This window comes from Callionymus lyra, chromosome 9 (genome assembly GCF_982586985.1).
Source record: "Callionymus lyra chromosome 9, fCalLyr1.hap1.1, whole genome shotgun sequence".
NCBI lineage: Eukaryota > Metazoa > Chordata > Actinopteri > Syngnathiformes > Callionymidae > Callionymus > Callionymus lyra.
Window position 1 is genome coordinate 274597 of NC_141826.1, and position 26372 is coordinate 300968.

Sequence of the window (26372 nt, forward strand, 5' to 3'; positions counted from 1 at the left end):
GCTCCTGATGATAAGATTCCAGGGTTGAGTCAGTACTTGGGTGACTTAGGTCAGTCTGTCACACTGAGCCAGAGAAACCTCGGTGTTGTAAGACAGCTTGTAATCCATGCGTTTGTGTCTTCTCGTCTGGACTATTGCAACAGTTTTGTTTTAATCTCGTCTTAAAAAGAAGGAGCTGTGTGGCCTGCAGTTAATACAAAACTCTGCAGCGAGAATTCTGACCCGCTCAAGTAGACCCGCTCATTTCTCCGATCCTTAAAACTCTTCACTGGCTGCCAGTTTCTTTCAGGATCAACTTTAAAATTCTGGTTCTTACTTTCAGAGCTATTCATGGTCAGGCTCATCCTTACATCACTGATCTGATCCAGCCTTACACCCCAGCTCGGGCTCTGAGGTCTGTGGATCAGAATCTACTGATGGTTCCACGCACACGGTTCAGGACTAGAGGAGAGAAATCCTTCCAGGCTGTTGCTCCTAAGCTTTGGAACGATCTTCCTCTCGCTTTGCGCTTGATGGAGTCTACTGACTCTTTCAAGAAACATCTTAAGACGTTTTTATTTGTTCAGGCTTTTCCTTGATTTTCTGGAACTCCTGTTGTATTATCAGTTCTATCTTGACCTTTAAAGTATATACTTTATTGAATATTGTTTTGATTGTTTAAGCGCTTTGTGACCCTGGTCTGGAAAAGCACAATATAAATACAAATTACTTACTTACTAATTACATCAAACACTTTGATAAAGAGCCTACAAGGAAGGACGTCGTCTGAGCAAGATGAGGGTTTCATATTGCTCACTAGTGCCGAAATATCACCCATTGATTACAGCACTGAAGGAAGACCACGAGGTGGAGACAGGCTCAGTGACAGCAGGGGTTCCACACAAAGGGGGAGAGATTTTCTCATTGATCAATTAAATTTTGTCAATGAAAAAACTGTCCACGTTCAGGCAGTCATCAAAGGAAAGAGGGTCAAACATAGCGGAAAAACTGTCGCCTCTGAGACCTAACTTTCAATGGCTTAGGTTCAGGGATGAAGTCCAGGTTATACAAGATAAGAGAATTATCACCCAGATGGACATCATGTACAGATACATTAGAAATGTCCAGGCCAAGACTGAAAACTTAAGTCTTAAGTGTGGCCTTTTTGTTGAGTGGGTTCAGAAACATGTTGCTGAAAATTAAAGGTAAGTAACTTATATTTATATAGCGCTTTTCTAGACAAGGGTCACAAAGCGCTTAAACAATAAAATAAAAAAATAATAAAAACAACTAAAAAAACAAAATAAAATAAAGGCTTCTGTTAAAGTTAGAAGTTCTTTAGCAGAGCAAGATGTGAGGTCATCAACCTGAAGATTAAGGTCTCCAAGAATAAGAACAGATACCATTTGAATAATGGAAGATAAGAAGTCACTAAAGTATTTTAAGAACACCGCCGCAGGACCAGGCGGGTGGTAGATTGACACACAATAGGAAGGTCTTGTAGAACCAAGCAAGATCATCTGAGACACAAAAGAAGCCAATTCCTGTGTCTGAATCACTTTGCAAGAACAACTCTCTCTATAAACAACAGCCAAACCGCTTCCCCAGGACAGCGCTCACGACAGGACAGACAGACATTCGACTCAGACAGACATAATAAATCCAACTTTTCTCTTGTGAAGTGATCATTCAGAGAAAATGATTTATTTGTAATGGACCGATGACGTCTCTGATGACACCGCGTCAATGATAGGTGTGCAGAGCGGGATTTTTAAAAGAACGGCAGAGGTCATGTGGGTTACCGCTGTCACTCATGTTCAACTCTGTTGTAAAAAAAAAGCCCAAGTAAAGAGAGGAAATGAAAATATCTTACCAACTTTCGTTTCGGTCTAGGCAGACGGCAGCGGTGATGTGTCATCACTCTCTTCAATGAGAGGAACATTGATCAAACATCGATGACGTCTAACGGCATCGGAGTTCTTCTGAGCAATCGCGGCTGCGCGTCTCATCCTGACCTGTACTCCAGATCTCCTTCTTGATCTCTTGTGGAAATCGTCTGGTAGCCGAGAGGTCAACCGATATTCCACAGAGTCTGTGTCGATGACAAGCGGAGGGGGAACAGACTGGCGGGACATTGGTCACCGTCGCGAATGTCAAACTCCTCCATCGACTCTCTGATGTTGAAAAGAGCATCACGATCGTAGATCCAGTCATGGGTAATATTCAAGATTACTTGGTGTTCTACAATCCACGGATGTAGATCTGTGATGCTTGAGACATATCTTTAGTGATATGAGCATAGGACAAGTAGTCGTTAAAACGACTGTTTTTGGCAATTATTGCAGGGGCTCTCGTTCGTAGCAGCCGCTCAAAGGCTCACTGGAAGCTGAAGTGAACTTAAATTAACATTATGTCTCACATCATTATTTTTACCGTTACTAAGCGTTGATATTATATGTCATATTATTTGGAATTTAAATTAGTAATGGGTTGATGAGGTCTCATGATACAACAGTTGATGTATGATGATGAACAGTCTTCATTTTTGATTGCACGGTCTTATTTAAAATGATTGGCCTTGATCTACTAATTCAGAGCACATTAACTTAAAGAGTTAGTTCCCCAAAAATTCAAATATAATTTTCCTTCGACTAAGGTATAAAATTATTTACAGGTTAATCTGTTCCTTTTCATAGTTATATGTATACTGTGTACAATATACAGATGCCTTCGAAACATGCAATATGAACATAGCAAAAAATACAAATATTACATATTTAGTTAAACTAGTTGGCTATTAGCATATTTACCATCCAGATTATTTATTATTATCAGATTGTAAATCAAAATAAATGGATACAACAAATGACACGTTATAACATGATGAATGTTAATTTAAAAAAAAATGAAATAGAAGAAGATTGTTTAATAATAGGCGAACATTACAAAATATGTAAACAACCTTCCTGACATAGATGTCAAGTTTCAGATAACAAGCTACAGTTGAAGTGAAGTAAAGTACTTAGGTTTTCTGCTAACTCAAGAAGGAAGATTATTAAATGAAAATAGAAAAACTGCTATACTCTATGCCAAAACCGATAACAAAAAGACAAGTTATGGCATTATTAGGAATGAAAAACTTTTGTAGATTGTGGATACCAAACTATTCATTTATGACATGATTGCTACAAGAATTGATTAAAAACTGACAAGTCTCCATCCGATCAAGTAGAGTGGACAAAAGAAGCTGAGAAATCTCTCATTGATATTAAAAAGGCACTCACAGACAGTTTTAAGTTTGCCTAATTATGGTAAACCTTTTGAGCAAATGATCCATTGTAAAAGTGGTCATATGACATCGGTGTTATTTCAAAGTTCTGGAAGTTGGCTTAAACCTCTAGCTTACTATTCTAGAAGACTTGATGATGTGTCACGTGCACTACCACATTGTGTAAAAGCAGTAGTAGCCTGCTCAATGGCTATACAAGCATCTGCACACGCAGTCCTGTTTCATCCACTCACATTGTAGGAGCAAAGCAGAAACAGCATGAGGCACTTTCAAATTAAAATACAGTTTTTGTCACCAGCAAAACACTTTCAGTCATGCTTAGCTGTGTTGTTATCACAACCTCACAACAGAATAGAAAGATCACAACATTAAATGCAGCCACTCTTTTGCCAACAGCTGAAGATGGTGATCCACATGGCTGTCTAACAGAAAGCACCTCTGATTCAAAGCCTAGACAAGACCTCAGTGATTATCCTCCAGAAGGAACACAGGACATTGTCACTGATGGCTCATGCATGAAAGATCAATTTGGTAAAACAAGGACAGCAGTTGCAGTTGTTACAAAAGATATTATCTTGCACACGTCAGAAAAAAATAAAAAAAATAAAATCAGCGCAAGAAGCTGAATTATTAGCACTCTGCATTGCACTTACACTATTAGAAGACAAACAAAAATTAACAGCACAATGGGAAAGACGAGGAATGGTGACATATACAGGAAAACCAGTTAGACATGCTAACCTATTAGCTAGATTGCTTAATGCTATCTAGCTACCAAAGAGGGTTGCGGTTTGTAAATGTGAAGAACACACAACAAAAACGAACAGACTAAATTTCATCAAGCAATGCATTTGCAGACAAAACAGCAAAAGAACTCATCCATGCTTTTGTTACCTCCAGGCTGGACTATTGTAACTCTCTTCTCTCAGGATGTTCTAAGTAGTCTCTTAGAACTCTCCAGCTCATTCAAAACACTTCAGCTCATGTCCTGAATAAGACCAAGAGGCGCGAACACATTTCACCTGTGTGGTCCTCTTTACATTGGCTTCCAGTAGAATTTAGAATACAATTTAAAATCCTTCTCTTAACCTATAAAGCCTAACATGGCCTAGCACCAACATACATTGAAGATCTAATCTTTAATTGCCAGGGCCATCAGTTTTTAAGCCCCTCTGCTGTGGAACCTATTTTTTGTAAATCTTGATGTATATGTATTAAACACAACCCAAAGGGTAATATCAGTCAAGAACTTGGAACATTTCCAAAACCAACTTTATCCATTTCAGTCAATCTGTATGGACTTTATTGAGTTAAATCCATGTGAAGGGAAAACATACTGTATGGTAATCATTGATTAATTCTTCAAAGTGGACTGAAATAATTCCATGTAAAAATAACAATGCTATCTCAGTAGCAAAAGCATCATTGACTCGCATAACACCAGTATTTGGAATACCACAAATAATCAGATCAGATAATGGTACACATTTTGTGAATCAAATTATCACACACCTCTGTAAACAGTTTGACATTGAATTGAAAAATCATTCACAGAGTGCAGGGTTGGTAGAAAGGGTTAATGGCACAATTAAGAACAAATTAAGGAAATCAATGGAACAAACGGAAAGAACATGGGTACAACTATTACCATTGAAAGCTTCTATCCAAGAATAACACCGACTAAAGAAGGATTAACACCATTTGAAGTAGTTCATGGTAGAAAATAACATTGACCAACAACAGCAAAAAAGAAACATTCATACTGACTCTTAAGGAATAAAGACTCAGCAACTGAAGACAGGAGAAAAGATTTTTACCAAATCCATCAAAAGAAAACACTAGCATTGTGCTCGTTGGGAAGGACCCAATCAGGTGATCTTAAGTACACCTACCGAAGTAAAAATGGCAGAAAGGCCTATGTGGATTCACAACGCCCACTGTAAAATTGCACCAACAAACCTAGTGTCAGAGTAAAGGGAAAGGTCCTAAGCCTTCCCATCCGACAAGTCCAGTTAGCTTAAAAGGATTGGGAGGTGGAGTGACTAGCACCATCTTCTACAATCTTCTGGCAGAAGAAACCAATGGATGATGGGATTGGCAGCATGGATAATATTAGGGACATCGCTAGGGAAAGCAGGTGCAAAATTGTGTGGGACAACTGTGATTAAAGTATGCCAGGGAGAAACAACAAAGATTAGGGAATTGGACTTATTATATCAAGAAATGCAAGCTCAGTTAGTACCAACTTCTCTTATGAGCCTAACAAAACAGAATGGCGTTTGATATCCTTTTAGCAGAAAAGGGAGGAACATTTTTATGTTTAAAGATCATTGTTGTACTGTCATCCCCAATAGTACAGCACCTGATGGATCTATCACTAGGGGGATTCAAGGTTTAAAGGCATTTTTTCTGATGCCTTGACCAAGTGGTTCGTTAGATGGGGAGGTTACATGAAGAGCATCTTTTTGGCAGTACCTTTCGTCATGCTTTGTTTCATTCTTCTAGGGTGCTGTTGCATTCCTAGTGTCCATATGATGATGGAGAAGATGATTGGATAGGAAGAAACATTGAACTTCCCGTTACATTTAACGACATCTGTTGTGGTTCTGTATTTGTAACTCTCCTCAGACTCTTTATGAGTAAACAGTTGTGAAGCTGAATCAAATGTGATGTCTCTTCTTTTCTAAGTTTACAGCTTTAGGTCAGATTCCTAACCTGACACTAACATTCTTCGCTGCCACCTGGTCTCTTCTCTCACCACAGATCACAATGCCATCTCCAAACATCATAGTCCATGGAGATTCTTGTCTAACCTCATCTGTCAGTCTGTCCATCACCACCACAAGCAAGAAGGGACTCAGAGCCTAATCCTGATGTAGTCCCACCTCCACTTTGAACTTCTCCGTCACGCCTACAGCACACCTCACCGCTGTAGGCACCCTGTTATGGGCTTTTTCCAGATCTACGATGGCACAACACATGCACATCTTATAATTATGTGATGGTGCATTAATCATTTATACAGTAATTGTGTTTTTCGAGGAGACATGATCAGCTACGCTTTGCTTGCTGAAGCTTCAGGTTGATGTAACAAGGTTTTTTCCTTAAAAAAAACATCTGTGACTCTCGTAGATACATTTCAAGCGATCAAACCCAAACCCATTTTGTTCGTTGTATTATATAAACAGATCTTATTCCTTATATACGTGTGTTAATATTTTATCAATATTGTAGTGACCAATAAGCTTTCGCTGATGGGCAGGGATGCAACATGGGAGATTGAGGTTCTGTATGCATCATTAATCAGAATCAGAATCAGAATCCTTTATTTGTCCCGCAATGGGAAATTCGGTTTAAACAGCAGAGCAATATACAAACAAATAAAAACACCCATTAATAAAATAATAAAATGAAATAAAATATAATTCTGCACCATATTATATATACAACATATTTACAAAAATAACAAGAAGAGGTGCTTTTAAATATTATCTGGCTGTGTTCTTGTTGTGGAGTCTGATGGCAGCAGGGATGCTCCATCCCCTCACACACCGGGGATGGAGCATCCTATCACTGATGGAGCTCCTCAATGCCCTCAGTGTGTGCTGGAGAGGGTGAGATAAGTTCTTCCTCATGGAGTTCAGCTTGCTCTGTATCCTCCTCCCAGACACTTCCTCCACAGGATCCAGGGGGCGCCCTAGGACATAACCGGCCTTCTTAATAAGGCTGTCCAGTTTAGCCCTATCCTTTGCTGTCATGCTGCTCCCCCAGCAGACCACACCGTTGAAGATGGCAGAGGCCACTACTGAGTCATAGAATGACTTCAGGAGTGGCCCCTGGACACCAAACGACCTAAACCTCCGGAGCAGGTAGAGTCTACTCCGCCCTTTTTTATAAAGAGCAGCAGTGTTATCCACTCAGTCCAGGCGGTTGTTGAGGTGAACACCCAGGAACTTGTAAGATGTGACAATCTCAATGTCCTGTCCCTGGATGTTCAGTGGTGAGGGGGAGATGGAGGGACACCGCCGGAAATCCACAATCAACTCCTTAGTTTTGCTGGAGTTGATCTGGAGGTGGCTTTCCAGGCACCAGTCAACAAAGTCCTGGACAAGTCCCCGGTACGACCCGTCATCCCCGTTCTTAATGAGGCCGACGATGGCGGAGTCGTCCGAGAACTTTTGCAGGTGACTGGTTGGAGACAGGTGTTGGAAGTCTGCAGTGTACAGTGAAAAGAGGGGGACCCCTACACTGCACAGTACAGTCTTCGAAACACCATCCCGGGTCGGTGAGGTGAGTGTCCGCTCCAGACAGCTCCAGCTTGTCCCTCAAGATGTCTGACCTGATGGTATTGAAAGCACTGCTTAGATCCAGGAAAAGGATCCTCACAGTGCTTCCAGGGGACTCCAGGTGAGAAAGTGCTCGGTGGAGAAGGAATATGATGGCGTCCTCCACGCCGATGTCAGGTTGGTAGGCAAACTGCAACGGATCCATGGAGGAGCGCACCAGAGGACTCAGGTAACTAAGGACCAGCCGCTCCAGAGCCTTCATAAGGTGGGATGTCAAGGCCACAGGTCTGAAGCAGCTTAGGGTGCTGAGTCTTCACCACCAGTACCACACAGGACGTCTTCCACAGTAGTGGAACTCTTCCCAGGGTCAAGCTCATGTTGAACAGAAGTCCAACAATTTCACTTAACTGGTCAGAGCATGTCTTGAGTACTTTGCCACCGATGCCGTCTGGTCCAGGGGGCTTTGTTGTCCTGGTTCTACTGAGCTGATTTCTCACCTGGAGAGGTGTGAGGGACAGGCTGGGGTGGGGGGGGCATTGTCCCCTCTGGAGTCAGCGGGGGGGCTGAAACAATACAAGCTCGGGGGGGAGGAGAAGGTAAATGTAGAGGTGTGAATGGTGGAGCAGGGGGGAGAGCAGACACCTCAAACCTTGAAAAATAACTGTTTGAGTTTTCCGCCAAATTTTGATCCCCCGCCGCTACAGAGAGCCTGGTCTGATGTCCGGATATGGATTTTAAACCTCTCCAGACATCTCTGGTGTTGTTATTGGCCAGACTCTCTTCCATCTTCCTCCTGTACCTCTCCTTTCCCTCCCTGATCTTTCTTCTAAGCTCCTTCTGAACTGCCCTCAGATCCTCTTTGTTTCCTGACCTAAAGACTCTCTTCTTCTCCTTTAAGAGAGCCTTTATATCAGGATTAATCCAGGGTTTGTTGTTGGAGAAGCATCGTACAGTTCTGGTTGGCACAATGCTCTCCACACAGAAGTTAATGTAGTCCGTGACACATGTGGTTAGACCGTCAATATCCTCCTTGTGGGACTGAAAATGCTCCAGTCCTTGGTCTCAAAGCAGACCTTCAGAGCTTCCTAAGCTTCTTCAGACCACTTCTTGACCGAGCGAGTCACTGCTGGTTGCCTGCTCACAAGTGGCTTGTAAACAGGTAGGAGATGGACCAGACAGTGGTCAGCTCGTCCCAAAGGAGGAAGGGGGGATGATAAATAAGCGTCTTTTGTGTTCGCATAAAAAATGTCCAGTGTGTTATTGTCCCTGGTGGCACAAGTGACGAACTGCATGAATTTGGGCAGACAGGAAGAAAGAGATGCGTGATTAAAATGATAAAGAGGGCCTGAGGGCTCTGAGTCTCTAATCCGTTCACTACTCCAGTGATGACGTCACATGCTGCCTCCGCGCTCGCCGACGGTGGGATGTACACAAGCACCGCAACAACATGTGAAAACTCCCGTAGCAAGTAGAAGGGTCTCAGACTCAGCGCCAACATTTCAATGTCAGGAGAGCAGTGTTGATCCTTTAAAGTGACGTGCCTGGGAAGGCACCACTTCTCGTTAATGAACACCGCCAGTCCTCCGCCCTTTCTCTTCCCGCTCATCTCCATCCGGTCCGCACGTAATAAATAGAATCCATCCAGCACAGCAATCGCGTCCGTGTGGTTCTGGTTCAGCCATGTCTCCGTAAGCATCAGCATACTGTACCGTCGATATTGCGGGTCGTACCTGGTCGCCGCCGCGAGTTCGTCCATCTTGTTTGGGAGAGATCTCACGTTGCCCATGGCGACCGATGGGAGCGCTGGTCGATAAGCTCTCCTCAGGTCCCGGCGTTTAACTCCGGCGTGGCATCCCCGGCTCCTCTTCATAATATCCCGGGGGATGATGGGTCGCTCCTCCAGCCGCACCGCAGAGAAACGCAGCGCCAGCAGCTGATCCCGACTGTAGACAATGGCCATTACGCGCGCAGGACGCCCGTTGCGCACCAGAAAAAGCGATGAAAAACTTTCCTTTTTCACTGAAAGTTTCCAATTCTTGTAGAAAACTGTCTGCGAGTCTTAAAGAGACAGTGTGATGAAAAGAAAAGTTTGAAAAGACGGAGGCAATCCTCGGAGAAAAGTGAATAAACCCAAAAAAGCACTCGAAGCTGCTGTTTAAGGCTGCCGTCCTGTTGGCGCCATCTTAAGGCTAAGTAAAGTTGGATAATAATGGTCTACCCACAAGTTATTTTGACAAGTACAAGCTGTTAGTAATGACAAATAAAGCTAACTGTCGTGGCAAAGGAAGCCACAAGCCTTTCGGGTTTGACAACGATCGTTACCGATCCGCAGGGATTGGGGATCCCTGTTATACGGTACACTTTGTCAGGTGCTTGATCAATAGGTTATGTGCAATAATTTTAATATGTTTTAATAAACATTGAATCAGTCCAGCACTTGGCCTTCTGATGTATTTGACTTTGACATCCCTGCCATAAGGGAATAGGTGGCTGGAAAATGGATGGATAGATGGTGTTGAATCTTGTGGCGTGCCTTGTCCCATGAAACATTCGTACACATCTCCACTGCAGCAGAGCCGGTGCTTGACAGGCACCACATGTGACGTCAGCACAGACATGAAGTTATTCAACTGACTAGAGCCAATTCCCGTATCTAACCTCTTTCACCGATTTTGAGAGGATGGACTGGACCGATACCCGATACCAGGATCGAAGTGTCTCTAAATAAAATGCTTTTCCAAAAACTTCTAATCTTCACTTTAGTTCTAAACTCCACCCAATATTATTTCAATCTATGCATGAGAAAAGATTGTTTCTCTCATTGCTGACAGGATGCATTTAAAACACTATATAGTGTTTATTGTCTATTCTTGGGCGAGGATTTAGGCCAATTTCTCATTACCACAAGCTGCACTAATTTTCAAGTGATCGGCATTCACCTTCATACACAGATTTGACAATAAGTTCTGAGTTTTCTGCGTGGTTCATATTTCCAGAGTAGGATTTTAGCAGCTTAACTTTTATGTTCAAATCTGTATATCTGCATATTTACATTGTTGGTGAATGATGACATGTTGATGAATATGCATTGTCCTAGTTCAAATAATTAATTTAAAATAGACATTATAACAATTGTATCATCTTTGTTATTATTATTATAACAACAATGCAGAAAATTAAATAATGGCACATTCAAAATGAAATGATTTGCTATCAAACTTACCTTAATTTAAAATATTGTTAAGATCTGTAACTGACTGACTTGCTGAAAATATAAAACGTTTTCTATGTAGGCTGATAGAAATTATAGTTTACCAGGTCTGCCAAAAATTCAAACATTTTTGAACAAACTAAAGTAAAATACTATAAAGCTCATTGCAACACTTCACACCCACGTCATCAACCGTGTGAGGATGTGTTGGGATCATGTTACATTTGAGGGAGACAGGTGAGGGAAGAGAGAGTTAGTTAATACGCAAGCGGGGCTTCCAACTGTGTTGCTGATATAGAAAACTGATTCATAACTATGTAAGCGGGCAATCGACCGATTCTACTTGAGTAAAATTATAAAAGCGAGGGCAAAAAGTCTCAGAGGGCAGTTTTGTGTACAGGTGGAATGGACCTAACAGACCCCAAATTATGGACACAACACTCTAAACCAGGTGGCCTGGATTTGAGCCAGTAAGATGCTTTGGTTAATTTATATGAAGTAGTTAATAATGAATGATTAAATAAGTTAAAACTGATAAACATATTGATAGGTTGATTATTTAATTTTTAATTTCAATATTCGTAAATAAACAAATAGAGCAATGATTTAATGATTTAATTGAATGGAAACTACATCAATAAATAATATAAATATAATATATAGTACACTTTTAACTATAAAAACAATGCATTATATATATAAATAATGCCTTGTTTTAATAGTTAAAAGTGTACTATATATTATTACATTTTGCTTTTTATATTATTTTGCTCTATTGGTGAATTCTGATTGTGATCTAATGTGACATTAACCTATTCATCATTCAAGAAAATAAAACTTGATTAAACAAAGTGGAATTATAACGCATCCTCTGAGGGGTTTGAGAAAAAAAAGGAAAAAGAAGATATATTTTTTCACCATACTATAGCAATATTGATAAGCACTGTATCATAGATCTTTTTGGGTTCATGGATACTCAATCAATAGTTTGTATAGTATAACTGCATCAGTGGACAGAAAGGTCTAGTCACATGTAGATGGTAAAAGTCGCACATGTCACCTTGGAGATGAGAGCACTGTGAATCTTCTTTAGGATGTCATCCATCTCCATCAGCTTGGGTTGGATGAGGGAACTGTGTGGCCCGCTTATGTGGCCGATGTGGTCCAGACCCAGGTAATGGAGAATAAGGATGTCCCAGTCGTCTCTCTTCAGAGTGCTGTCCAAGTGTCGAGTAACATTGTTGTCCACCTAACATGACACAGCCAACTTTCTCTTTAAATGTGTATGCATGTATATATAGTATATATATATATATATATATATATATATATATATATATACTGTATATATATACACTGAATATTTACACAGACAAACACACACCAAAATACTTACATTAACATACTACTTAATTTCTGGCAACACATAACCTCAAAAATCTGGCTCAAGTTGTGACTGTTAGTCTGGTTAATAATAATACATCTATAAATCTGCACTAAAAGCTTCTCAACCCACCTCTGTGTAGTCCGACACAAAGAAGGAGGTCACGCCATCGTACTCCATGAAGTGTTTTGGAAACAGGCGCACCCACGTTTCATCCCCATAGAAGATTATCCTCTTCCCGGCAGTTTTGGCCTGCCAAATGAGGTTGTCTTCCAAGAGGGCAAGAGAATTCAGGTTCACAACCACATCGATGAATCCTGGGATGCTGCCAGTGGTAAGAGCCTGCAGAGGGCAAAGTTTTGTCAACAAGACTTAGTAAGAGTATTAATCAAGCTAAAAGTTGCACAGAAATTCCTTTAATTTTTTACCGGCTCGTTACATCACAGCTTTTTTCTTGTGTTTGTGTAATAATATTTTATTTCTATTTTTTTTTACATTGTGTCATATACAGTAGGTCATAGATGTTTTAACGAAATATGGTGAAGTGTGAGGGTGCAAAGATGGAATTTGATGGATGGGTGGGCGACTGTATAAAACCAAAACGCTTCTTCATTTTTGGTAGGAGATCTTAATGAATGCTTTTTCCGGGCCAGGTACAGAAAGTAGAGTCGTCACTTTACAAAAATGTTCAACTTTTGATATGAAAAAAGGTGACACTCAATAACATTTTGGATGAAAACAAAGAACCCCCTATTTAAAAGAAATCTTTTAATTCATGATAAAAATTTAAAAAATAACCTCTGTTGCAACATCTAATTAGCAGAGCCACCCATTCAAAATGTACAATACAAATATATATATACTGTATATATATATATATATATATATATATTGGAGCATCTTCCACAGATGGGTCTCTTAAGGGTTCCTTCTCACTTCTTTGAAGACATACTTTTCTTGGTTTACTTTTGACACCTTGTGTCCTAGGACTAGTGGCGTAGAGCAGTGGTCCCCAACCACCGGTCTGTGGATCAATTGGTACCAGGCCGCACGAGAAATAATTAATAATTTCCGTTTGATTTATTATCCAAGTTTGAGCAATCTTTTATTTTGAAAAACCTTTTATTTGGATAAATGACCGGATTCTCTCGATTACATCTGTGCGCCAAAATTTAACCCACAAGCTAGCAAAATGAGTAAGAAACAGACGTCTTTGGAAAGTTTCATTGCGAAGGGGAAAAGGTGAAGAGACAGAAGAAGAGCCTACGACTTCCAAGAAAAAGAAAGCTTTTAACAGACAATACCAGAAGAGCTACTTGAAATATGGATTTATTGCGGCAGAAGATTCCCACATACCAAGCCCGCTCTGCATAATATGCGGCGACCGGCTTTCAATGAGGCAATGAAGCCTTCAAAATTGCTCCGCCACTTAGAGACCAGGCATCCTGGATTAAAAGACAAGCCCCTGGAGTATTTTGAAAGAAAAAAAACAGGAAACGAAGGACAGAAGCAATTGATTTGGCGTTATGGTGAGTTAAAATTTTCATGCACTTTATCTTCCTTTTTGTGGCGTATCGGTATCTTATTTTGCAGGCATGTTTAAATGTTACCATAGCAACTAGAGTTAGATCTGACGCTTCAAACTTTATTTCAGCTGTTTAATAATAAATAATAATAATATATTACAATACCGGGCCGTGGTAAAATTGACAAGCGTTGACCGGTCCTTGGTGATGAAAAGGTTGGGGACCACTGGCGTAGATAATCGTCCCAGCCTAGGCCTGCTCTGCCTACTTGCACCCTGCCAACTATCTTCTGGTGCTGGAGCCTGCCAATGGCCTTGGAAACCTCTGGCTCTGCATGCCACTTCCGGCTTGTTAGGACTGGTAACAGGATTCTTTCAGCTCCAGAACCAATCTAGTCTATTCCTGTTAATAGTCCAGGATGTTGAACTGGATGGGTGGAGAAGGGGATGTACCCTAGCGGCCCTAAAGGCCTTGACATACCGTGCCGTTTAACGGGTGCCGTTGGTTAGTCCAGTGTGGTCAGACTACAGACCACACAGGACTGCGTGGCGGCGTCAGACGCCCAACAATCCCCATGGTGTGCCCAGGCCTTAAAGGATCGTTCCATTTCAGGTTGCTGTATTGGCGCTTGATGTGACAGGCAACACAAATCATTCTGATTCCGAACATACGGACTATACTCTCTAAAACAGTTTTTGTGACTGTGTAAACTTGTAGCTCGTCTTAATAAATGTTAAACAAGACCCTGAGTTTTATCTTTGTGTCTTCTCCCTCATAGTAATAAACTGTTTGTGTTGTGCATCAACAAGTTTGTTGTGCTGTGTTGATTCTCTGCGTTGTTTGTGAGATAAAAACTCCACAACTTCACTCTGTGTGCAAGTGGGTCTCCCTCGCATCCCCCCTTCGGGGTGTTCGCCATTGGCTGGCTTCAGCTGTCACTCATTGGCAAAGGAGGTTTGTGGCCGGCTAGAACGGCAGAAGCAACTTTGCAACTGCCTCAGTTTACATGCAGGGTAACGGGGATAGCCAGCGATAAAGTTGGTTTTGCAATATTAATATCCTGAAATTTAGTTATCCAAAATAATGAAACCCTGTGTGTTTCTATTATATATCCTGACCACAGTAGGCAAGAAAGAGCGGGGCATTATCTCCTTAGAGGGAATGAATGAGTCTATCACTTAATGTTGAACAGAGTTTCCTGGATGGGACAGGTTTGCTATGATGGAAGACAGTAGAATTGAATAATAAATAACATAAACAATAAAGTGCTTGATTAGATTGCAGGATGCTGCTTTTTAAATATAATTAATAAATAGAAGATAGTAAGATGATTAGAGGGTTTTTTTTTAATCATACAATCAACATTTTGTTAAATGTCTAGCCCTCTTTTGATATTTTTTTTATCGAACTAATAAAAAGAAAAGCAGATATCAGTAGTATCCATTATTAACTGCGAAGAGTGATCAAACTTAACCTAAAAGGCGGACGGAATGCTTGAATAGAATTGAAACTCGTAATCTTCCTCTTGCTCCCCCCCCAGTTACCCAGCTGTATGCAGCACAAGTGAAATAAAATAAAAACACCAGGTAGATAGATGAGTAAGATGTTTTTTCTGGGTTTCATTATTACATAAACAAGGGTTGTCTCTCCTTGACTGACAATGAATGCTGAGAGTGTTTTTACAGTTCAAGTCCAGCTTGAACACTGCAGGGTAAAGTATGAAACTCCAACATGGAAATAGACGGGCAAGTAAGTAAGTAAGTAAGTAAGTAATATTTATTTATATAGCGCTTTTCGAGACCAGGGTCACAAAGCGCTTTAACAATCAAAACAATACTCAAAACAGTACATACTTCAAAGATCAAGACAACACCGAGAACAACACAGGAGTTTGAGAAATTCAAGGAAAAGCCTGAACAAATAGAAACGTCTTAAGATGTTTCTTAAAGGAGTCAGTAGACTCCATCAAGCGCAAAGAGAGAGGAAGATTGTTCCAAAGCTTAGGAGCAACAGCCTGAAAAGATTTCTCTCCTCCTTCTCCTGAGCCGTGTGCGTGGAACCATAAGTAGATTCTGATCCACAGACCTCAGAGACCGAGCTGGGGTGTAAGGCTGGATCAGATCAGTGATGTAAGGAGGAGCCTGACCATGAATAGCTCTGAAAGTAAGAACCAGAATTTTAAAGTTGATCCTGAAAGAAACTGGAAGCCAGTGAAGAGTTTCAAGGATCGGAGAAATGTGAGTTCTCCTACTTGAGCGGGTCAGAATTCTCGCTGCAGAATTCTGAATCAACTGCAGACGAGACAGCTCCTTCTTGTTAAGACATGAAAACAAACTGTTACAATAGTCCAGACGAGAAGAAACAAACGCATGGATTACAAGCTCCAGATCATGTTGTGACAACATTTTCCTAAGTTTAGAGATTTTTCTCAGTTGAAGGAAACAGTTTCTGGTCAGTTTTCTGCAGTGTTGAACAAGAGACATGTCTTTATCAAATACAACACCCAGGTTTCTCAGGCTCAGTTTGACAGACTGACCTAAGTCACCCAAGTACTGACTCAACCCTGGAATCTTATCATCAGGAGCAATCACCAGAGTTTCAGTTTTGTCCACATTAAGCTGTAAAGTGTTTTCACTCAGCCATTGTTTGATTTCTAGCAAACAATTGACTAAGCTGTTCAGCCTTTGGGGCTCAGTTGGGTCAAAAGAGCAGTAGAGCTGGATGATGAGCTGAAGAAACATCTGGAAATCTCTGAATGATTTTACCAAGGGGAATCAAGTACAGCAAAAACAATAAAGGACCCAGAACAGAACCTTGAGGGACTCCACACAACAGATCTGCCGATTCAGACCTCATTTGATTGGCAGATACACTAAAACTGCGCCCAGAAAGGTAAGATGAGAACCATTCTAACACAGACCCAGACAGTCCCACTTCATCCCTTAGTCTTCTCAGCAGGATCTGGTGATCAACTGTGTCAAAGGCTGACGACAGATCCAAGAGAACCAGAACAGTGAATTTACCAGAGTCAGCCGACATCATGATGTCACTGGACACTTTCAATAAAGCTGTCTCCGTAGAGTGATGTTTACGGAAGCCAGACTGAAACTTCTCATGGATGTCGCTCTGATCCAGGAACAAAGACAGCTGCTCAGACACCACCTTCTCCAAGATCTTGGACAAGAAAGGGAGCTTAGAAATAGGCCTGAAATTACTGAGGTCAGTTGGGTCTAAGCCTGGTTTTTTGAGCAGAGGCTCCACAATGGCATGTTTAAATGCATTGGGAAAAACCCCTGTGGAAAGGGAGAGGTTCACCATATTGGTAACCCAGGGGCCAATTACATCAAATACTTTGATAAAAAGCCTACAAGGAAGGACGTCATCTGAGCAAGAGGAGGGTTTCATCTTGTTCACTAGTGCTGAAATATCACCCAAAGATACAGCAGTGAAGGATGACCAAGAGGAGGAGATGGGCTCAGAGACAGTAGGGGTTCCCAACAAAGGGGGAGAGATTTTCTCTTTGATCAATTTAATTTTGTCAATGAAAAATCTCAACAATGCATTGCTGTCAGCTTCACAGAAGACCGGCGTGATTTGAGGAGCAGGAGACACGAGAGAATTAATCGTGTCAAACAAAACTTTGGTGTTTTTCCTATTTGCTGCTACCAGTTTTCTGATGTAATCAGATCTAGCAGTTTCTACCATCTCATTGTAAGAAGTCAACAGATCCCTGAGGTGAAGTCTGTGCACCTCAAGTTTAGTAGACTTCCAGAGACGCTCAGTCTTTCGACAAAGTCTCTTCAGACTCAGGAGATCTTCATTTGTCCAAGGGCACCGTTTTTTCTGAATTTTCAAGTTCGATTTAACAGGTGCCACTTGATCCAGTATTTCAACACAATGATCAGTGTAACAGTGAATCAAACTGTCCACATCTGGACAATCATCAAAGGAAAGACGGTCAAACATAGCAGAAAAACTGTCTGCAGTATCGGCTGAGATGACACGCCTCTGAGACCTAACTTTCAAAGGCTTAGGTTCAGGGATGAAGTCTAGGTTGAACAAGACAAGAGAATGATCACTCAGATGGACATCATGTACAGATACATTAGAAATGTTCAGGCCAAGAGTAAAAACTAAGTCTAAAATGTGGCCTTTTTGATGAGTGGGTTCAGAAACATGTTGCTCAAAATTAAAGGCTTCAGTTAAAGTTAAAAGTTCTTTAGCAGAACAAGATGTGAAGTCATCAACATGAAGATTAAAGTCTCCAAGAATAAGAACAGATTCCATCTGAATAATGGAAGATAAGAAGTCACTAAAGTCTTTCAAGAACACCGCCGCAGGACCAGGCGGACGGTAGATTGACACACAATAGAAAGGTCTTGTAGAATCAACCAAGATCATCTGAGACTCAAAAGAAGTGAATTCCTGTGTCTGAATCACTTTGCAAGAACAACTCTCCCTAAAAACAGTAGCAAGACCTCCTCCACGACCAGAGAGGCGAGGCTTCCCCAGGACAGCGCTCCCTACTGGACAGAGTTCGTTCAGATGAATAAACTCTTCCTCTCTCTGCCAAGTCTCAGAAAGACATAATAAATCCAAATTAACTCTTGTGAAAAGATCATTAAGAATAAAGGATTTATTAGTAATGGAGCGAACATTAAGAAGTCCCACATTCAGCACCGATGACGTCACTGACGACGCCGCGTCACTGACAGGCGCGCAGAGCGGGATCTTTTGAAGCAAACAGCGGTCACGTGGGTACCAGCTGTCACTGAAGTTCAACTCGGTTGTAAAAGTCGAATTAAAGAGAGGAAATGAAAAAATCTTACCACCTTTCGTTGAGGTCTGGACAGACGGCAGCGCTGATGTGTCGTCACACACAGTGAGAGGGATGTCGATCAAACATCGATGACGTTCGATGACGTCAGAGTTGTTCCGAGCGATCGCAACTGCACGTCTCATCCTGACCTGTACTCCAGCCCGACTCGATCCCTTGTGGAAATCGCCCGGTACTCGAGAGATCAAACGATATTCCACAGAGTCCGAGTCGATGAGAAGCGGAGCCGGAAACACGTTCACCGGACGTTGGTAGCGGTCGCGAGTGAAGTCCTCCATCGACTCTCTGATGTTGAGAAGAGCATCACGATCATAGATCCGAGATGCTTGAGACATATCTTAAGTGATATGAGCATAATATCCGGACAAGTAGTCGTTAAAACGACTGTTTTTGGCAATTATTGCAGGAGCTTACGTTTCAAGCAGCCGATCAAAGGCTCACCGGAAGTGGAAGTGGAAGCGGAAGCAAGCACAGACTCTGGCAGGAAGTACCGTTATTCATAACCAGGAGAAGAACACAATAGCTGAGCCATCTACCCTCAGAGCGGGTGGGTAACCATCCATCGTTTAGGTCTCCTCTAACAACATTATTACATCATAAATGCATTTGCCCTTCAATAGTCCAATTCACTGCTCTGCTCTAGCAATAAATTATATGAATTTATATCCTCACCTTAAGTGTTTTCATATCGCTATATGTCATAGTTATAGTAATTTGTAAACCGCCTTTCTAGACCAGAGTCAGAAAGCACTTGAACAATCGAAATAAAAACACAGTTAGTTAAAAAAAAAAAAAGTATTTAGATCTCGCTAGGATCTATATCCCGTTAGTTTATCGCTCAATATTTCATCCGGTGACTTTAAGTCCTTCGATCTTGTTTATCGGTCTTTCAGCTGCTTTTGAGGCCCAGATGTGCTATTAGTGACACATACTGCAATACTGCACAGCGCTGTGGCTGAACTACAAACACAGCATCCAGAGGCTCTTGTGTTAATCTCTGGGGACTTTAATCATGTCACTCTGGACAAAACACTGACTGCTTTTCACCAGTATGTGGACTGTAACACCAGGGGGAATAGGACTTTAGACCTGATGTATGCAAACGTGAAGGATGCATACACAGCCTCCCCCCTGCCTGCACTGGGAAAAGCTGATCACAATCTGGTCCTGTTAAAACCTCATTATATCCGTCGTTTAGTGTCCGGGGGCCACTCCTGAAGTCATTCTATGACTCAGTAGTGGCCTCTACCATCTTCAACGGTGTGGTCTGCTGGGGGAGCAGCATGACAGCAAAGGATAGGGCTAAACTGCACAGCCTTATTAAGAGGGCCGGTTACGTCCTAGGGCGCCCCCTGGATCCTGTGGAGGAAGTGTCTGGGAGGAGGATACAGAGCAAGCTGGCCTCCATGAGGAAGAACTTATCTCACCCTCTCCAGCACACACTGAGGGCATTGAGGAGCTCCATCAGTGATAGGATGCTCCATCCCCGGTGTGTGAGGGAGAGGTACCGCAGGTCCTTCCTCCCTGCTGCCATCAGACTCCACAACAAGAACACACCAAGATAATTATTTAACTGCACCTTTCTTGTTATTTTTGTAAATATGATTGTGTATATATAATATAGTGCAGATTTATTTTCTATTCTATTTAGATTTTCTTTTTCTTTTTATTATTTTATTTCTGGGTGTTTTATTTTTTTTGGTATATTGCTCTTGCTGTTGTTAAACCGAATTTCCCCTCGCGGGACAAATAAAGGTTTCTGATTCTGATTCTGATATCCAAAGAGTTAGGAGGCTGCCTACAGTCACACGCACATTCAGGAAGTGGTCTCCTGAGGCTGAACTGGCACTACAGGAGTGCTTTGAGACCACTGACTGGGATGCTTTGCATGGATCCCACGATGAGAACATTGAGGAGGCTGTTGACTGCACAACTGAGTATATCAACTTCTGTATGGACGTTGTTGTTCCAGTAAGAACTGTACGCTGCTTTGCTAACAACAAGCCCTGGATTACAAGCAACATCAAGGGCCTTCTGAACCAGAAAAAGAGGGCCTTCAAGGATGGCGACACCCAGGAGCTCAAGCGGATACAGAAGGAACTCCGAGTCCAGCTCAGAGAGGCCAAAGAGCAGTACAGAAAGAAGATTGAACAAAAGATGCAGGAAAACAACATGAGGGAGGTGTGGGAGGGCATGAAAACAATCACTGGCTGCAACTCCAAGAGGAAACCCCCCATGGAGAGCGATGTGGGAAGGGCAAACCAGTTAAACCAGTTTTTTAACAGGTTTGATCACCCACTCAAACCTATGAATGCAGATGCCCTCACCCCTCACCTCAGCCCCCAACTCACACAAGCCTCCACAAACTCAGATGAGGACAACTCCCAACCCCCCACCACACTACCCACGATCACAGCAGCTCAGGTCCATGGAGAGCTGAGGAGGCTGCGCCCTAACAAAGCTGCAGGTCCAGATGGAGTGTCGCCTCGACTACTAAAGGCCTGCACGCGGGAACTGGGTCACCCCCTTCAGCACATCTTCAACCTGGGACTGGGGAAGGTTCCCCAGCAGTGGAAAACATAGTGCATCATCCCAGTCCCAAAGAAACCCCATCCTGGAGAGATGAACGACTTCAGACCTGTGGCCCTGACGTCACACGTGATGAAGACCATGGAACGACTGGTGCTTCATCACCTCAGGCCACAGACCTGCCACGCCCTTGACCCCCTACAGTTTGCATACCGGGAAAAGGTGGGAGTGGAAGATGCCATCATCTTCCTGCAACACCGATCTCTCTCTCACCTGGACAGAGGCAACGGTGCTGTGAGAATTACATTTTTGGACTTCTCCAGCGCCTTCAACACCATCCAGCCTCTGCTCCTGAGGGACAAGCTGTCGGGGATGGGAGTGGATTCACACCTAGTTGCCTGGATAAGCGACTACCTGACCGGCAGACCCCAGTATGTGAGACTGGGGGAATGCAGGTCTGACACGGTGGTCAGCAACACAGGGGCGCCACAGGGAACTGTGCTCTCTCCTGTCTTGTTTTCCCTGTACACATCTGACTTTCAGCACAACTCAGAGCTCTGCCATGTACAGAGATTTGCGGACGACACAGCCATTGTTGGCTGTATCAAGAGCGGAAAGGAGGACGAGTACAGGGAGCTCATCCAGGACTTTTTCAAATGGTGTGACAACAATCATCTGCTCCTAAACACCACCAAGACCAGGGAGATGGTTGTGGATTTCCGGAGATCCAGGGTGTACCCAGAACCAGTTCTCATCAAGGGGGACTGTGTGGAGGTGGTGCACACCTACAAATACCTCGGAGTACAGCTGGATGACAGGCTGGACTGGACCACCAACACAGATGCTCTGTGCAAGAAAGGACAGAGTCGCTTGTACTTCCTTCGAAGGCTGACATCCTTCAACATCGGCAGGAAGCTGCTACAGACCTTCTACCAGTCTGTGGTAGCGGGTGCCCTCCTGTACTCAGTGGTGTGCTGGGGGGCAGTCTAAAGAAGAAGGATGCTTCACGCCTGGACAAACTAATAAGGAAGGCAGGCTCTGTTGTAGGCACAGAACTGGACAGTCTGACATCCATAGCTGAGCGACGCACACTCAACAGGCTCCTGTCCATCATAGACAATCCACACCATCCTCTTCACAGCACCATAGACCGACAGAGGGGCAGCTTCAGTGACAGACAGCTGTCAATGTCCTGCTCCACCGAAAGACTGAGGAGATCATTCCTCCCCCATGCCATCAGACTCTTCAACCTGCATCACACATGACGCAGACTCATCCCATCCTTTTTAACGATTTATATATATTTTTTAATATTTTTATTTTATTTTATTTTATTCTATTTTGTTTCGTTTGTTTTTTCCCGTTTTATACATATGTTTCAGTATATTTTAGACTGTACATAACTTGCATGCCTCTGTGTTCTATCTCTTTGTAACATATTCTGGAGCTGCTGAACTGTGAATTTCTCTAAGGAGATGAATAAAGTATCTATCTATCTATCTATCTATCTATCTATCTATCTATCTATCTACAACATTATTACATCATAGATGCATTTGCCCTTCAATAGTCCAATTCACTGCTCTGCTCTACCAATAAATTATATGAATTTATATCCTCACCTTAAGTGTTTTCATATCGCTCTATGTAATAGTTATAGTAATTTGTAAACCGCCTTTCTAGACCAGAGTCAGAAAGCACTTGAACAATCGAAATAAATACACAGTTAGTTAAAAAAAAAGAAGTATTTCGATCTCGCTAGGATCTATATCCCGTTAGTTTATCGCTCAATATTTCATCCGGTGACTTTAAGTCCTTCGATCTTGTTTATCGGTCTTTCAGCTGCTTTTGACGCCCAGATGTGCTATTAGTGACACATACTGCAATACTGCAGCAAGCAATATTGGGCCCATAATGGGGTCTGTTCTCGTAACCTCTCGTTCTGCAAGAATCCAGACAGGGAACTTTAAAGTAATAACTTCAAAACATCACCATGGTAAGGGACTTGGAGCGGAAGACTTCAACATTTGAAACATGTGAGTAAGACAGGAGAGTTGGGATTTCACATTAGTTGCCCCTTAATATATTTTAAACAATTCTAAACATTGTGCTCTCTGGTTTAATGGCAGCAATTTATTTATTTTCAAAAAGATGTCATTGGTGTATCCACCTGTCACTCAAACATGTCTGGCAAATGAGGAAGTAAGCAACTGCCCATATGAGAAAGTTGTGTCAAAATGATTAAACAAAAAATAAATAGATATTTAAAAAATTCACTTCAATCAAAAACAAAAACATCTTCAAAAACGTTTTCACTTGAAAACTAGTTGGTTGAGGTAACCTTTTTGCGATTGAATAATTACCCATAACTTGGCCCGACACAAAATTAAAGAAAACAGTTTGGAAATATTTTTGGGAAATATTTTTATTAAAGTAACTTTGCTTTTGATTGAAGCAACTCTTATGTGGGTGGAAAATAAATACTTTTTGATTGAAGTAACTTTTTATGGAACAATAAAGATACAAATCCATCTGCCAAAAGATGCTAGAAACCAGTGGATAATTGTGACCAAAAAAAGGTGGCCTCTACGGTTGATACTGATGGCCTTTCTGGGAAGAATTTTGAAATTTAAATATAAAAAACAAACATTTGAGGCTAACTGGGAAAAGTTTTCAATTAAAATTGATTACTCTTTATGCTCATAGCAAATGAGATTTATTCCAGTTTTTGCTTAGTCAATTCTCATCAGGCCTTCTGTCTTTGACAATGTTACTCCCCTGGTGCTGCCAGTGTTGGTCACTTGTAAACAGCTGAGTGAGCAGTATTTTAGTTTAGCTACTGCCAGTCAGCCATCAGTGTCTCCAGCGGTGGATTCCAATACAGTACAGCATTCTGGCCGCCAGCATCTTCTTAACGTTTGGCAGCACCAGGCTTGTGACAAAAGGTTTTACCATTTGTTAATCTTTGTATCCTTTTCTTTGTGTCATTTACTTTTGATCTATGTTCTTTATTCTTGAACTGGTCATCCGTGGCACTTAGTTCTTGTTTTTATGATGTCTGCTTTGAACTGGAAACAAAGATTTCCCGAGGGCGATCTCCAGAGGGAGAATTAATGTCAATTTATATATCCATCTAGCTATTGTCCAATCTGAGACTATTTTCAGTTGATATTACTTCGTCACTGTGAGAAACTTTTAATCACAGGTGAAAGTGGTTATGTTGGAGATTGTATTGATAATTTGTTACGTTAGGTTAGGTAGAACTTTATTGAAAATTGTTACAAGATTAATAATAAATACTCTTACAAATTGTCAAATTTGAATAAAACAAATGTTGCAGCTTCAGCATGTATGACATAGAATAATGTGTATAGTAGTATAGATTGATTATTTGTTAAATAATAGTAAGTAAGTAAGTAAGTAAGTAATTGTTATTTGTATAGCGCTTTTCTAGACCAGAGTCACAAAGCGCTTAGACAATCAAAACAATATTCAATAAAGTATATACTTTAAAGGGCAAGATAAAACTGATAACACAACAGGAGTTCCAGAAAATCAAGGAAAAGCCTGAACAAATAGAAACGTCTTAAGATGTTTCTTAAAGGAGTCAGAAGACTCCATCAAGCGCAAAGAGAGAGGAAGATTGTTCCAAAACTTAGGAGCAACAGCCTGGAAGGATTTCTCTCCTCTGGTCCTGAACCGTGTGCGTGGAACCATAAGTAGATTCTGATCCACAGACCTCAGAGCCCGAGCTGGGGTGTAAGGCTGGATCAGATCAGTGATGTAAGGAGGAGCGTGACCATGAATAGCTCTGAAAGTAAGAACCAAAATTACCAGAATTAATACCAGGGGGTGCGTGCTTGGCAGTAAGACGTGTTGTGCGTGTCTCCTGTAGATTTTGTCTAGATTGTCATTTAACAACCTTCGAACATTTTTTCCAAGTTCGTGCTTTTTTATATCACTCTTGGATTAAAAATAATGGAACAAATTTGGATGCTGTCTCTAAGCTAAGCAAAGAAGCTGAAGAAGGCGTTGCTACTTGACCGAGCGCACCGGACCAGCCAGCCTATGCCAGAACCTGGGGAACGGCTCTGGCCGATCATTGCGAGGGTCCACTACTACCATGACTGTTTCGACATACTATGGCGCATGAAGGATATTTCACGGAGAGGCCCCAGAGATTGAGGATATCCATTTTCCCTTCAACTAGGTCAGGCAGGAATTACGCGCCATGCAGGGGATTCCCTATGGTCTTGTAAAAAATTTCAATTTCTGATAAAGGTTTTGTATATATGAATGCACATCCACAAAATGTGTCACTTGGAATAATAAAGGTATGGGTAATCCTATTAAAAGGTTTTAAAATTTTTAAGTCTGTGTTTCCACCAGATGAAACACAGGTGAATGACTTCCTAACCACTTCGAATAACACTATGATTACTTGCACTGCCCTTTAACATTAATACAACTGGTTTTAAATATCTCGGTATTAACATAACCGTACATTCCCAAAGCTAATATCTGCCAATTTCACTCCACTAATGGATAAAGTGAAATCTGACCTTCAGAAATGGAACAATGTACCCCTCTCACTAATAGGAAAGATCAACATAACAAAATGAACGTCTTTTCGATAAATTGGATAAAATGGTTGGTAGCTTTTCTTTGGGGTGGGGGGTCTCCGAGGATCCGCAGCTCACTACTCCAGAGATGCAAGTTTAACAGAGGTCTCGCACTTCCTAACTTTCAATATTATTATTGGGCTACTCATAGCACAAAAGAGAGGACACAAGCTGGAAGCCTGGGGGAGAGGGGCAGTGACTTGGCCAGTCACTGCAGACCCACAAACTGGAGGGCGTCGTTGTTAAGGGTCAAAACGCCCAGAGAAGGTTGGGGACCACCTGATGACCTCCCTCCCAGGCCAAGGCTTCACCCATTAGAAATGGGTGTATACTAGCATCCCAAATGTATTATACAACATTGGGCTACTCATATCCCAAAAAATAAGATATCTTTTTGACGCTCTAGATTTCCTTTGGTGCAAGTTTGAATCATCTTCATGCTCACCTTCCTCACAGCCAACAAAGATACCTACAGAAGTCCAGAATCCTATAGTACGCCATGCTGTCAGAATTTGGTATCAATTTCGGAAACACTTCAAATACAAAACAACCACTCCATTAGGTCCAATACAAAATAATAATTTGTTTCCCCCCTCTTACTTAGACAAAGCCTTCTCCTTCTGGTATAAAAAGGGAATACACAACTTCCAAGACCCATGGAGTCGCCATAGCTCGGATAGTTGAGAGGTTGCAGGTTCAATCCCAGCTC

At 41.8% G+C, this 26372-nt stretch overlaps 1 protein-coding gene across 1 annotated transcript in view; it reads right to left on the reverse strand.

Annotated features, from left to right (window-relative positions):
• The window catches only part of pigg (phosphatidylinositol glycan anchor biosynthesis class G (EMM blood group)), an 86494-nt gene that overhangs the window by 58723 nt on the left and 1399 nt on the right, over positions 1–26372 (reverse strand). Inside the window, exons 3-4 of the mRNA XM_087799396.1 lie at positions 12282–12491; positions 11826–12014 (exon numbers count right to left, since the gene is read on the reverse strand). Coding sequence (XP_087655522.1) covers positions 11826–12014; positions 12282–12491 — 399 coding nt within the window. The remainder of the gene's footprint in view (positions 1–11825; positions 12015–12281; positions 12492–26372) is intronic.